This window comes from Heptranchias perlo, chromosome 28 (genome assembly GCF_035084215.1).
Source record: "Heptranchias perlo isolate sHepPer1 chromosome 28, sHepPer1.hap1, whole genome shotgun sequence".
NCBI classification, from domain to species: Eukaryota; Metazoa; Chordata; class Chondrichthyes; order Hexanchiformes; family Hexanchidae; genus Heptranchias; species Heptranchias perlo.
Window position 1 is genome coordinate 35,976,678 of NC_090352.1, and position 13,966 is coordinate 35,990,643.

General features: G+C 46.3%; 2 protein-coding genes across 7 annotated transcripts in view; one reads left to right on the top strand and one right to left on the bottom strand.

The window, feature by feature from the left end:
* Positions 1-2,937: 2,937 nt before the first annotated feature.
* Positions 2,938-6,360, bottom strand: ptrh2 (peptidyl-tRNA hydrolase 2). 4 transcript variants are annotated; one of them, XM_068008488.1, is made up of 2 exons: positions 6,257-6,360; positions 2,938-4,409 (listed from the first exon to the last, which is right to left on the bottom strand). In XM_068008488.1, the coding sequence occupies exon 2, from the start codon at positions 4,386-4,388 to the stop codon at positions 3,876-3,878; it is 513 nt and encodes a 170-aa protein (XP_067864589.1). In that variant the 5' UTR covers positions 4,389-4,409; positions 6,257-6,360; the 3' UTR covers positions 2,938-3,875. The 4 variants fall into 4 exon arrangements, with proteins under 4 accessions (XP_067864589.1, XP_067864586.1, XP_067864588.1 ...); XM_068008485.1 differs by lacking the exon at positions 6,257-6,360 and adding an exon at positions 6,046-6,219; XM_068008487.1 differs by lacking the exon at positions 6,257-6,360 and adding an exon at positions 5,994-6,077.
* The window catches only part of vmp1 (vacuole membrane protein 1), a 150,159-nt gene continuing 142,544 nt past the window's right edge, over positions 6,352-13,966 (top strand). For 2 of the 3 annotated variants that reach the window (XM_068008484.1, XM_068008481.1), the window contains exon 1: positions 6,352-6,460. The gene's annotated coding sequence lies outside the window, so the exon portion shown is untranslated. Of the gene's footprint in view, positions 6,485-13,966 lie in introns of all 3 variants that reach the window. The other variant, XM_068008482.1, reaches the window with a different exon arrangement.

Here is a 13,966-nt window from a genome sequence, read left to right on the forward strand (position 1 = left end):
TGCGTTTATTGCCCATTGTCCTTACAACAGAGCGGCTTTCTAGACCACTTCAGGAGGCATTAAGAATCAACCAGATAGTGTGGGACTGGAGTCACATGAAGGACAGTCTGGGTAGCAGCGTCAGGCTCCCTTCTCTGAAAGACATTAGTCAGTTTTTACAATGAAACATCAGTTCCATGGTCATTTTTCCTGGTGCCAAAACAGAAATTACCAGCTTGATTGAATTCACTTTGATAACTTGCCACGAGGGAAATTTGAATGCATAACCTCTGGGTTACTAATCCAGTACCAGAATCACTACACTACTGTACCTGATTTCACAAAATCAGCAAGACGTCCGGCTCCTGGTCGCTATCCAGAAAAACTTGCTAGAATCAAGAATGTGTGGACATAAGGTGAGCACAGGATTCATAGAATCGTACAGCACAGGAGGCCATTCAGGACACGGCAGCTCGCTTGATCGGTGTCCCTAACACTGGACTAAATATTATTCCCCTTAATTACCAGCGCACTCTGGTTGGATCATATACTATCTACAGGATGCACTGCAGCCTCTCCTGCGACCTCTACCGCTGAGAAGGACAAGAGCAGCAATGTCATGTTCTTCCAAGTTCCCCTCCAAGTCATACACTGTCCTCACTTGGACATTTTTCATCAGATATTCATCATTGCTGGGTCAATATTCTGGAATTCCCCACTTACAGTCCCCACTGCTTATGGTGGGCGTGTTTGTGCGAACGCAATTTGCCAGTTATATGCGGTGGCCGGTACAACACGGTAGCATTAATAAAATTAAAAATTATTTGCCTAGTACATTCCCTTTGAATTAAGGTCACTTACAACAGTGAGATGGAATAAACAACTTTCAGAAGAAACCGATTAAAAAAAAAGCTACAAATTAGGAAATGGTGCAATGAACTGATCCCAACTTAATCCATCAACTGCAGAGGCTGTGAATCAGAAAGTTTCATGTATTAAGAGAAATTGTAACATCTGAACCAATGTAGCACATTCCCAGCTTCAGGACATAAAAGTAATCATGCAGCAAAATGATGGAGCTCGGAAGTAAAGTCTGCCTCAGTAAACCTCTTTTATTACTGAACATTCAGCGAACGTGAGTAAACATAGCTGTTTCTGCCTGAAATAAATGGGAGCATTTAAGACGCTATAACCGACAACTTTGAAATTGACGTTAATGCAAATAGGTAAATGGTTATCGCTTTTTGGCCGATATAAGTGACTGCCTGTTTTATATGGGGATGTGTTAAGTGGTGGGGACTGTACCAACATTGTGGGAGTACCATTAGCACATGGACTGCAGCAGTTCAAGGGGAAAGCCACCACCACCGTCTCAAGGCAACTTGCTACTGACAATAAAAAACTGCTGTCTCACCAGTGTCACCCACATCCCGAGAACAAATAAATAAAAATTTGTAACGTTTCATGCAAGGCGTCGTCCAGTGAAAATTCTGGTGGATAATCAGGAAGGTGGACAATTGGAGGCTGCAGAGTGGTCAAGGATGGATAATACATCACAGTCACAGAGGATGTCATATGTGACTTTGATTAGGGCGGTTTCATTGCTGTGGCAGGGGTGGAAACCGAATTGGACGGATCTAAATGGAGTTGCAGGAAAGACGGGCACGAATTTCTGAGGCAAGAATACATTCAAGGATTTCAGAGAGGAAAAGGAGGTTGGAAATGGGGCTGTAGTTTTCAAGGACAGAGGGCTCAGGGGTGGGTATTTTGAGGAAGGGGTGATGATGGCAGTTTTGAAAGGAAAGGGGACAGTACTTGAGGAGATGGAACCATTTACAATGTCAACTAGCATGAGGGCCAGAAATGGAAGTTGGGTCGTCAGTAATTTAACGGGAAGGTGTTCTTGGAGAGGGCATGAGGGGAGAGAAGAGAGAAACTAGAGAAAGATGCGGGTTCAGGGCAGGGAGGAGCCTTGGTGGGCAAAGGGAAGCAGCAGCAATAGCTGACCGGATGGTCTCAATCTTAGTGATAAAAATGTCCATGAGCTCCTTATGCATATTGGAAGTGAGGGAGGAGGATGGAGGATAAGGGGTTTAAGGAATCAGTTGGTAGTGGAGAGAAGCCAGGGATTATTCTTTCTCTCCAGGATTATCCCATAGTGGTGGGCATTTTTGGCAGAACAGTGGGCCCGAAAGCACTTGATATGGTCCAGCCAGATCTGGTGATGGGTGGCTAAACCAGTTGTGCGCCAGATACATTCAAGTCTGTGCACTTGAGGGAGCGAAGATGGTGGCCCTACTTGGGGGAACGACCGGGATAAGGGAGAGTAAAGGTTTTACTGGAGGCAAGGGCATCAGCGGTAGAAGCGAGGGAGTGGTTGACCAAATCAACAGCTTCAGAAGTGTCGTGGTGAATGGGAGACCGGACAGTTGGGAGTTTGAAAGTACAATTATGTGACTTGGGAGAAAGGAGTTTTTTCCAGGGGCATATGCAGAAAAAAATGGGGTTGAAAGATGGTAGGGGCATATGGGTTACAAGGAAATGGTCGGAGGTGTCCTTATGTGTGATCAAGACAATGGGAATAGAGAGGCCACGAGAAGGAATGTTATGGGGGTGGCCGTGAATATAGGTAGGAGAGTTTGTGTGGAGCAAGAGGTATAAAGTCACTGCATATCTGACAATACACCATACAGCATCAACTTTCTACCACGCACCAACCAACCTGCCTCCATGCTAATCACCAAATCACGGTACAGAAACCATCCAACCTAATCAGAGTGACGCCATTGGAGAAACAAGAGGCCTAACATACCGGGTGCTGCTGGAAGCCCTGGTAATAACAACGTTCCATCATTTAAAACACAAGTTGAAAGAAAGAAAGTTACAGCAGGCATCAGCAATCATGTTCAAGTGCAAGTTCATTTTAAAAAAAGAATGTAAATTATACTGACACGTTAATAAAGTAATTCATCAGTTTTGTGACTCTTTAATATGGAAAAATGGAGACAGTCCATGAGAGCAGTTATATTTCCAAAAAGTAATTGGCATCAAAGTGATTGAGGTATCTCAGGATCAACAGGTAACAATTTCTAGAACTTGCCTTATTTACATGAGTTGTTCTCCCTTGTGCCTCATGCTGGTCTGCTTCAGAGTCCATACTGGTTGGCCAAGTACTGATTAGGAAGGCTGTGCAGATTTTGTTTCAATTGAAAGGGTCACGAATCTCCACAGAAAATCATTGATATTCAGCACATCCAACAAATCAGCCCCACATGGAAGTTTGTGAGTTCTGTTTTGGAATTTTCATATTTCTAGAGCTATTTTGTACAGCATTTGTACTTGTCCTTTTCAATCAATCTGAACAAACTGGAGTGGGGGAGGGGGTGCTAGAGAGACCCCTCCATGTAGGACATTCCGAGCTTAATTGGTGTTGGTGTGCTGTGTTACCTTTCCTTAGCAAGTTGCCTGGGACTCAGAAGCTCTATTGACAGGGGGGCCCATCTCCTCCAAGCCTCATCAACCAGAGGGTACACTGCGTCTCTGCAGAGCATAGCATCTTGAGGCACAACTGAACCGGCTGGACCAGTGCCAACTGATCACAGATCACCAGCTCTCCACACGTTTGTTTTCACTTAAACAGAATGAGACTGAGCGCAGTGGCACCAATAATACCGAGTGGATACAGGAAAACCGTCTCTGCCACGTCCACTCCAACCTAAGCACAAAGATAATGAATACAGAGCATTGCATGATACGCTATCAATATGGATTGACTCAAAAACAAGATCCTGGAGCCCATCTGCAGGGAAGCACTGACTATCGATGACACTCCCACCGGTAGGTTCGAGACCCGAGAGTCTGTCCAACTGCCCATTCAGTCGCAGCACAGACACATTTCAATAAAGCTTCAGGTGCCCTGTAACTTGGTCCACTAATTTCGCTGAGCCTGGTCCAACACCCAGGACGGTACGTGACCCAGGCGCAATCTGAGTGCGGCCAGCATCCTGGATCAAACTCACGGTCAGCCCCAGCTCCTTGGCGTGCGTCAGCAGATCGATTATGCAGTCCTCGTCTGGTGCCTTGACCACCACTTTGGGCTGCCCGCAGTACTCCCACTGCCTGAGCAGATCCGGATTCCGTTTCTGGACTTGCCTGTAAGCAGAGACGGCGGCGTGAGCGCACTGAGCCGCCACTTTACCTTTCCCCATTTTCAGGTCGTTACGGACCACCAAAACCATTTTGTACTCCCCGCCCTCCCCCATAGTGCTCGTCTCCATCCCTGCAGTTCGCGCAGAGGTCATGGTTTTTAAGGATCCAACAAATCGTCCGCGTATCATCCAACCCAGGCACAAACCACATCCAACTCCGGCCAAAATCCCTAAAGCTAACGGGGTGGATAGGGACTCCATATTGCGTCTTTCTGCAAACACCTAAGAAAGTGAAGACAAAGAAAGAATGTTATTGTTTCCAGTCTTTACTTTATCCAGTTATTACTTGACTGTTTCTTGGAATTTCATGGAGTATTTTAACTAATAAATAAAAATGCAGGAAGTTGAGCTTTTATGCAGAGAATACCCCAAACATACAAATTCCATATGTCCCTTTCATTCTGCAACACAACATCCTGCTCCCTGAAGTGGCACACTCAGTTCTCCAGGAATGGCTGTCCTGGTGAAGCCAAGACATCTGACCATGCTGATATGCCCAGCAGCACAAAATCTAAGACTTCTGCGTGACCATGTCAGTTTGATAATGAAACCACTTTAAACAGGCAATCTGAACCCATACTGTCCTTCTACTTTCTAGATTTATCTGCACTGCGCACCATGACCCAGCCAAGGGAGCAAGACGACAAACCATCTGCCAATTACTATCTCAAAGTGACACCCTCTGCATATCCTTCCCGCATTCTGTATCTCCCATCTCTCCATTAACATATTGTAAACAATTTTACAACACCAAGTTATAGTCCAGCAATTTTATTTTAAATTCACAAGCTTTCGGAGATTTTCTCCTTCCTCAGGCAAATGTTCCATTAACATAACTAGAGATCAGAACACTTATGTTCAGAGAGAGTAACAGCACAAAAACAACATCCTTCTACTCCTGTGATACTAGCATATGATCGCCCCACCGCTGTCTCTCAAGCCTGGAAATCCTACTCTTTATAGCAGAGGAAAATAATTCAGTGGCTAAATGGCAGTATCTGGCATAGTCCTATACTCTGCAGACCAGGAAGGCTGTAGGTTCTCTCTGGTTTTTGCACATCTACATTGGGAGGGGGGTGGGGGAAGGAGCGGTATAATTTCCTCAGGGAGAGGTGGGGGGCAAATCAGCCAGGGTTCCCAGTCTTAATGGTTATCCTGTGACCCTCTTGGAAAGTGCATGGACATCGGATGAAGGGACTGTAAAACTCTCTTGCGATTGACCATCCTGCCAACACTCACCCTGTAGGATCCCAATGGCCACTTGGATAAGCTACCTGAGGGCGGCCCCAGTGGGATTGCCAACTCTGGTTGGACAGAGTCCTGGAGGTTCCATCACATGTTCTCTCACCTCCAACTGCACCCCACCCCTCCTGCCAATGGTTGTCCAACACATCCACCCTTGTGATGCACCGCCTTCCCACACCAGGTGTAAAGTGAACACTCTTTGCTACTCGATTGGATGATTCTTGACTTTTAGCCAAATAGTCAATTTTCCCATCTCCAATATTTTTTTACAACTAATAAATGAAAATGCTCAAAGAAAATGAAAAAAACATACAATTTTTTTTTAATGCCCCAATGATTTTTTTTTTCTCCCTGGTTTGTTCGCAGCAGTGTCCTGGAGATTGGTCTTTGATTCCTGGAGCCTCCAGGCCAACTCTAGACCCCATTAACAGCCGACACCCGCGGCCTTGCCCGGGTGCAGTTTGTATTTCCAGGGTGGCCTGATCACTTCCAGTAAAGGCGGCGGCGGCTCAGGCCAGCCGGTGATGATCAGATCGGGGGGAGCGCTGAGTTTCGGTATACCTGCATGGAGTCTGTGAAGCGCAAAAGCCCGCGTCTCCCGGACCCTCTCTACCTGCGTTAGCCGCTGATGAGTTTCTTGGTTCGGCTGCAAAGCAACGCGCTCCCGGGGCCCCAAACCCAACCCACACCAGCGCATGGTGATGACGTGACCTCAAGTCTTTATCTTTCCCCCCCCCCCGGCGGGTTTCACTTCATTTAAAGCGTTGGGCGGTAAAATCGAGCGATTCCCGGGTTAAATAAATAAAAGCAACCAGAGCACGAACCGTTCCCGGTAACGGAGAGTTTCAAGAGAAAGAAGCGCGAAGGGGGCGGCGCCAGCACCTCCGCGTCGAAAGACTTCCGGCGGTTGCGAACAGAAACACGTCTACTTCCGGTGCGGCTCCTGAGCAACTGAAACAGCGCGAGACACAGAGCACGAGAGAGAGAGAGAGAGAGCGCGAGACAGGCGGGCAACCGGCGAGTCTCAGGTAACGCGAAGCCCGGGGTCTGAGGTAACTGACAACCGGTGGGTCTAAAGTACCGGGGAGGATGAGCGAGAGGGTGGAGGTGGTGGTGAAGAGGGACTAGGACCCGAAGTAACCGGGGATCTGAGGACAGGGACCGGGGAGAGAGAGAGAGAGGAACGAGGGTAAGCGGGACCGGGAAGAGAGAGGTCAAAGCCTGAGGTAACCCGGGATGGGGGAGTGATGGTGGTGAAGAGCGATAGAGAGATATACTGGGGATGGAGACAACCGGCCCTGGTTATCTACTGGCGATGGAGACAACCGGCAATCGGGACAGGGGGCAGGTTCTGCCCCCTGTCCCGATTGCCGGTTGTCTCCATCCCCAGTAGATAACCAGGGCCGGAGAGAGAGGGGCCAGGGTCTGAGGTAAACGGGACAAGGGCCAGAGAGAGAGAGAGAGCAGCTGGGGTAATCCGGACCGGGAAGGGAGATGTAGGGAGGGAGGGGTTGAGGTAACCAGGACTTTTTTTTTTGGGGGGGGGGGGAGGCTGGAAGACTAGGGTCGAAGTGATCGGGATGAGAGGAATCGAGGTAACCAGGGTTGGGGTGAGCGGGGAGAGAGGACGTGGGGTAACTGGGACCGGCAGGTGATACCGAGATTAAGGTGTGTGGGTACCGGGGCAAAGGGGTCGAGAATGAGGAAGCTACGGTGGGAGAGGAGAGGCTGACGAGAGAGACTGGGCAGCACCAGCCGTAACCAGGAGCGAGATGATTGAGAGTGACAGCGGGCTGAGGAAAGAATCGGGGGCCAAGGAAGTGGTGGGGTGGGCGCTGATGCCATTAGAGCCTGTAACGGTGTTGTGTTGGGGACCGGAGTCAAACTCTGCGCCCCATTCTTATTAATAATTTACCGCGACCGGGCTGGGTTCCGCCGGGTTATCATTGGACAACATCGTGGGATTGCCATTCGGGAAAGAGCCGAGGGACAGATGGTTTAGGATTCTTGGGGTATGGGTGCTCCATGGTAATTTTAAGGAATGGGAGGATGATTGATTTTGGTGCCCTGTCGCCTTTTGTTTGTTTCAGATTTCCAGCATCTGCAGTATTTTGCTTTTTATTTGTAAATTAGTGATTTTGGGACCTAGTGACTTTTTGTTTTTGTACTTGACTCTTGATGCCAGTCAGGGCATCTGTAAGATGCCCATAGGATATTAAAGATTGAAGTTTTACTTTGGGGTATTGTCTATTTGCATGGAGGAATCACTGGTTCCGTTCCTGCAGGAATAGAGTCAGGCAAGCAAACATAGTACATTTCATTATACACATGCCGAGTTTGATGTTGGATAAATTTTAAAACATCAAAAATGATGTAAGTGTGTAAGGATGGATAGGAGCTGTGTGGACTTCCTGGACAATATCCAGTGTTTCTCCAGGGTTAGGAGTAGGATTCATAGATAAACAATTAATTTTTATGGCAAGAATTCTGTCAACGTTGTTGCCAGAGATTAATGGAGAAGCTTGTATTGCTGGGACCCCAAGTACTACATCTAGTTGTGGTTGAGTTGAGTGATTCATAGCCTAAATTTTTATATACATTATACTCTAGTTATGTTTTCTGTGTAGATAAAACAAGTTCTACCCTTGCTTACAGTCACAATTAACTAATAATGCTTTTTGTCTTGTCTTGCTCTGTGCATTTCACTAGCATATCAGAAGGAGTGGGTATCACTGTGCTCTTTTATTCCTGTAGCATTGCTTTTTAGAATGGTGCAGCTTGTTACAATTGCAAAATGTGGCTGGTCTAGATTTACTTTGAACATTTATGTTCAAATATAGTGAAAACGTAGATGGGGAGTGTGGTCGTAATACAGGAACAATTCTAGTTCATCTCCCACGATGTTGCTTAGGAATAAAATAAAAATCTATCTTTCTCCAACTCTTGTCTGTCATTCCTTTTTCTCTCATTATTTACATTCTCTGCATCAGTGGTTTTGTATTAAGTCTATCCAATTTTATATTGCATGGATGATGCTAACAGCAGATGTGGGGTCTCCGTCTGTTGGCTGCACCCCATTGGATTCATGATCCTATGGGTTCAGAAATGCTTTGTCTGGTTATGGGAGCTAGTAGACATGGGGAAACTATTTATTGAACATATTTGCGTCTCTATTGTTCTGCCTAAACAGAACAATAGCAATTCATCAGTGTAAAAGCAACTTCAGTCTCCCAATCAGTTCACCTCTTGCACACTTTCTTCATCCCTTTTTAAGCTTTTATATTCGCTTTACATCTCTCTTGGTATTTAGATTCTGTGCTTTTTCTTGTAAATTCCCTTCTATTACTGAGAAATATTGTTGAAGGGCCAAAGTGCACAAATAAGCTTACACCACCATGTGAATTGCTCTATTGTATTTGGGAGAAATGTGCAAGGATGTGGCAAGTGCATCAGATAATATGGTAAGTGTAGTTCAAAGGGCTTGTCTAGTTCTGGCTAATTGACCAAGGAGTAAGGTCTGGTGAGTGCTCCTGTAGATAGTTGAACATTAACCAGTGCTTGTGTGAGAAATATGGCATTTTGAATAAACTTTCATAATCATATGTTTGATATACTTGCTTGGAAATAATGCGTGCATCTCAAATACACTGGTTTAATCTTATTCTTGGAACTTAATCTGTATGGTAGTGTTTTAAGGTTGGTGATGTTTATCTATGTACGGGTACAGAAAGATGAGTCATTTAGCTGTAAAGTTAATGCTAATGTGATAGTTGTGAAGGAGAGAAGATTCAACGGCCTTTTGTTTTCTTAACTGAGAAACCTAGATGAAGGATCCAGGCTATTAGTACATGACATCACCAAGATTGGGGAAAAAAAAGAGAAATGATCAGGTTAAAAAAGTAGTAGTGGTTTGGTGATGCGAAAAGTTTAAAAAAAAAACCTGTAAATTGTAGGTGTAAAGGAGTTCCTCAATTTTGTGGCCCTAGGAAAGAATGAGTAAAAGGCTATGTAAAGAATCTTGAATTTAACACATTTGAGAATGCAGGGAGGACCAAGAACATGCAGGATGTTGTATTTGGGACCTTGCTGTGTGCAAATTGGCTGCTGTGTTTCTGACATTACAAAACTACATTACAACAGCATCTACACTTCAAAAGTACTTCATTGGCTGTAAAGCGCTTCGGGGCATCCTGAGGTTGTGAAAGGCACTAAATAAATGCAAGCTCTTTCTTTCTTTTTGTATTTGAAGCTCAGTAGAAATGTGAGCAAAGTTCAGCGGAGTAATCACTTTGATAGTATTGATTTTAAAATAGATGTGAAGGATATGAGAAGGAGAGAGAAAAGTTGGAGGTTGAAAATGAAAGAAGTATTGTTGATTGGATATTGGATAACAAGCTTTATCTTGTATCTTGTACAGGAGTGAGTAAGAAGTGCTTCCCCTGATATGGGAAAAGTGTTCAAATATTGGACAGAGTTTAGAATTGTTAATGGGAAAAGTAGTGTTTGGGATGAAAGAGGAAGATAAGGTTCTTTTGAGGTAGCTTAACAATGGTTTGTGGTTAGTTTGAAGTATTAACCGTCAGGTACAGTAGCATAGTGGTTATGTTACTGGACTAGTAATCCAGAGGCATGGACTAATAATCCAGAGTCATGAGTTCAAATCCCGCCACGGCAGCAGGCAAATTTAAATTCAATTAATTAAATAAAATTCTGGAATTAAAAAAAAACTAGTATCAGTAATGGTAGTCATGAAACTACCGGATTGTCGTAAAAACCCATCTGGTTCACAAATGTCCTTTTAGGGAAGGAAACCCGCTGTCCTTATCTGGTCTGGCCTATATGTGACTCCAGACCCACAACAATGTGGTTGATTCTTAATCGCCCTCTGAAATGGCCTAGCAAGCCACTCAGTTGTAAAATCTCGCTGCGAATGGTCATAAGAATAAAACCGGATGGACCACCTGGCATCGGACCACGAGGCACCGGACACGACAAAGGCAAACCAAGCCCAGTTGACCCTGCAAAGTTCTCCTCACTAACATCTGGGGACTTGTGCCAAAATTGGGAGAGCTGTCCCACAGACTAGTCAAACAACAGCCTGACATAGCCATACTCACAGAATCATACCTTTCAGCAAATGCCCCAGACTCTTCCATCACCATCCCTGGGTATGTCCTGTCCCACCGGCAGGACAGACCCATCAGAGGTGGCGGTACAGTGATATACAGTCAGGAGGGAGTGGCCCTGGGAGTCCTCAACATTGACTTCGGACCCCATGAAATCTCATGGCATCAGGTCAAGCATGGGCAAGGAAACCTCCTGCTGATTACCACCTACCGCCCTTCCTCAGCTGATGAATCAGTCCTCCTCCATGTTGAACACCACTTGGAGAAGTACTGAGGGTAGCAAGGGCCCAGAATGTACTCTGGGTGGGGGACTTCAATGTCCATCACCAAGAGTGGCTCGGTAGCACCACAACTGACCGAGCTGGCCAAGTCCTGAAGGACATAGCTGCCAGACTGGGCCTGCGGCAGGTGGTGAGCGAACCAACACGAGGGAAAACATCTACTTGACCCTCGTTCTCACCAATCTACCTGTCGCAGACGTATCTGTCCATGGTAGGAGTGACCACCGCACAGTCCTCTTGGCGACGAAGTCCTGTCTTCGCACTGAGGACACCATCCAACGTGTTGTGTGGCACTACCACTGTGCTAAATGGGATAGATTCAGAACAGATCTGGCAGCTCAAAACTGGGAATCCATGAGGCGCTGTGGGCCATCAGCAGCAGTAGATTTGTATTCCAGCACAATCTATAGCCTCATGGCCTTGCATATTCCTCACTCTACTATTACCCACAAGCCAGGGGATCAACCCTGGTTCAATGAGGAGTGTAGAAGAGCATGCCAGGAGCAGCACCAGGCGTACCTAAAGATGAGGTGCCAACCTGGTGAAGCTACAACACAGGACTATGAGCATGTTAAACAGCGGAAGCAACATGCTATAGACAGAGCTAAGCGATTCCACAACCAACGGATCAGATCAAAGCTCTGCAGTCCTGCCACATCCAGTCATGAATGGTGGTGGACAATTCAACAACTAACGGGAGGAGGAGGCTCTGCAAACATCCCCACCCTCAATGATGGCAGAGTCCAGCACGTGAGTGTAAAAGACAAGGTTGAAGCAGTTGCAATCATCTTCAGGCAGAAGTGCCGAGTAGATGATCCATCTCGGTCTCCTCCCGATATCCTCACCTTTACAGAAGCCAGTCTTCAGCCAATTCAATTCACTCATGTGATATCAAGAAATGGCTGAGTGCACTGGATAAAACAAAGGCTATGGGCCCCAGCATCCTGGCTGTAGTGCTGAAGACTTGTGCTCCAGAACTAGCCGCGCCTCAAGCTGTTCCTGCATCTACCCGACAATGTGGAAAATTGCCCAGGTATGTCCTGGTCACAAAAAGCAGGGCAAATCCCATCCGGCCAATTATCGCCCCACCAGTCTACTCTCAATCATCAACAAAGTGATGGAAGGTGTCGTCGACAGTGCTATCAAGCGGCACTTAATCATCAATAACCTGCTCACCGATTCTCAGTTTGGGTTCCCCCAGGACCACTCGGCTCCAGACCTCATTACAGCCTTGGTCCAAACATGGACAAAAGAGCTGAATGCTGGAGGTGAGGAGAGAGTGACTGCCCTTGACATCAAGGCAGCATTTGACCGAGTGTGGCACCAAGGAGCCCTAGTAAAATTGAAGTCAGTGGGAATCGGGGAAAACTCTCCAGTGGCTGAAGTCATACCTAGCACAAAGGTAGATGGAAGTGGTTGTTGGAGGCCAATCATCTCAGCCCCAGGACATTGCAGCAGGAGTTCCTCAGGTCAGTGTCCTAGGCCCAACCTTCTTCAGCTGCTTCACCAATGACCTTCCCTCCATCGTAAGGTCAGAAATGAGGATGTTCGCTGATGATTGCAGAGTGTTCAGTTCCATTTGCAACTCCTCAAATAATGAAGCAGTCCGAGCCCGCATGCAGCAAGACCTGGACAACATCCAGGCTTGGGCTGATAAGTAGCAAGTAATATTTGCGCCAGGCAATGACCATCTCCAACAAGAGAGAATATAACCACCTCCCCTTGACGTTCAGCAGCAATACCATTGCCGAATCCCCCACCATCAACATCCTGGGGGTCACCATTGACCAGCCACGTAAATACTGTGGCTACAAGAGCAGGTCAGAGGCTGGGTATTCTGCGGCGAGTGACTCACCTCCTGACTCCCCAAAGCCTTTCCACTACCTCCAAGGCACAAGTCAGGAGTGTGATGGAATACACTTGCCTGGATGAGTGCAGCTCCAACAATACTCAAAAGCTCAACACCATCCAGGACAAAGCAGCCTGCTTGATTGGCACCCCATCCACCACCATAAACATTCACTCCCTCCACCACTGGTGTACCATCCACAGGATGCACTGCAGCAACTCGCCAAGGCTTCTTTGACAGCACCTCCCAAACCCACGAACTCTACCACCTAGAAGGACAAGAGCAGCAGGCACATGGGGACAACACCACCTGCATGTTCCCCTCCAAGTCACACACCATCCTGACTTGGAAATATATCGCCGTTCCTTCATCGTCGCTGGGTCAAAATCCTGGAACTTCCTACCTAACAGCACTGTGGGAGAACCTTCACCACACGGACTGCAGTGGTTCAAGAAGGCGGCTTACCACCACCTTCTCAAGGGCAGTTAGGGATGGGCAATAAATGCTGGCCTTGCCAGCGACGCCCACATCCTAATAATGAATTTTTTAAAAAAAATAATGATTGAAAAAACCAGGAGGGGAGAAAAGGCAATAAACTTGTTGGGGGTGGGGGTGTTAAATAGAAAACTGGTGGATTTAAAATTAGGGATTTGATGAATTTTTTTCCTCTAAATTTTTCCCTCACTTGAAATTATTGAGTCTTGCTAGTATACGATGCCTTCCATTCTCTTGTGGCTTAGACGGTGAATGTCCATAGGCTGTTTGATTGTGGATGGCATGCTGTATGATCTCGAGGGCATCATAGTTGAGCCTGATTCTTTCCTCATTTGAAATCTACAGATGTGCACCATTTGGTCCAGAACTGAACCACACAGACCAGACAAACCCCAGGTTTGATCCTTCTGGATTGAAAAGTGGAGTGCAACATTGGTTTCAAAGTTAGGGAAGTGAAAATAAGCTAAAGCTCCCACTTCTGATTGCTACCTCGTTTTCCCAGTTGGAAAGTGCATATGTAGCTATTGAGAGCGGGGTAGGGCTTCAATCTAATTACCTTCATAGTTCAGTACTCTATTACTTTCTATCTAGGGGCATACTTGCCAAGTGGCATTGCATGAGGTACTGGAGGATGCCAAGTTGGCACTTTCAGGGATTTTAAGCAGTTATACTAATCTATAAAAATTTAAAATGCTATTGTGTATGATTACTCTAGAATGCACCACACAGCTTAATGTACATCATGTGTGAAGAAGTCTGAGGCATGAGATCAGGCCACAAACT

Bases quoted from the DNA above. Each gene is read 5' to 3' on its own strand.
- ptrh2 (XM_068008485.1), bottom strand. From the start codon at position 6,129: ATGCGCTGGTGTGGGTTGGGTTTGGGGCCCCGGGAGCGCGTTGCTTTG. The intron at 4,410-6,045 runs GTAGAGAGGGTC...TCACTTTCTTAG, and splicing joins CTCATCAGCGGCTAACGCAG to GTGTTTGCAGAAAGACGCAA.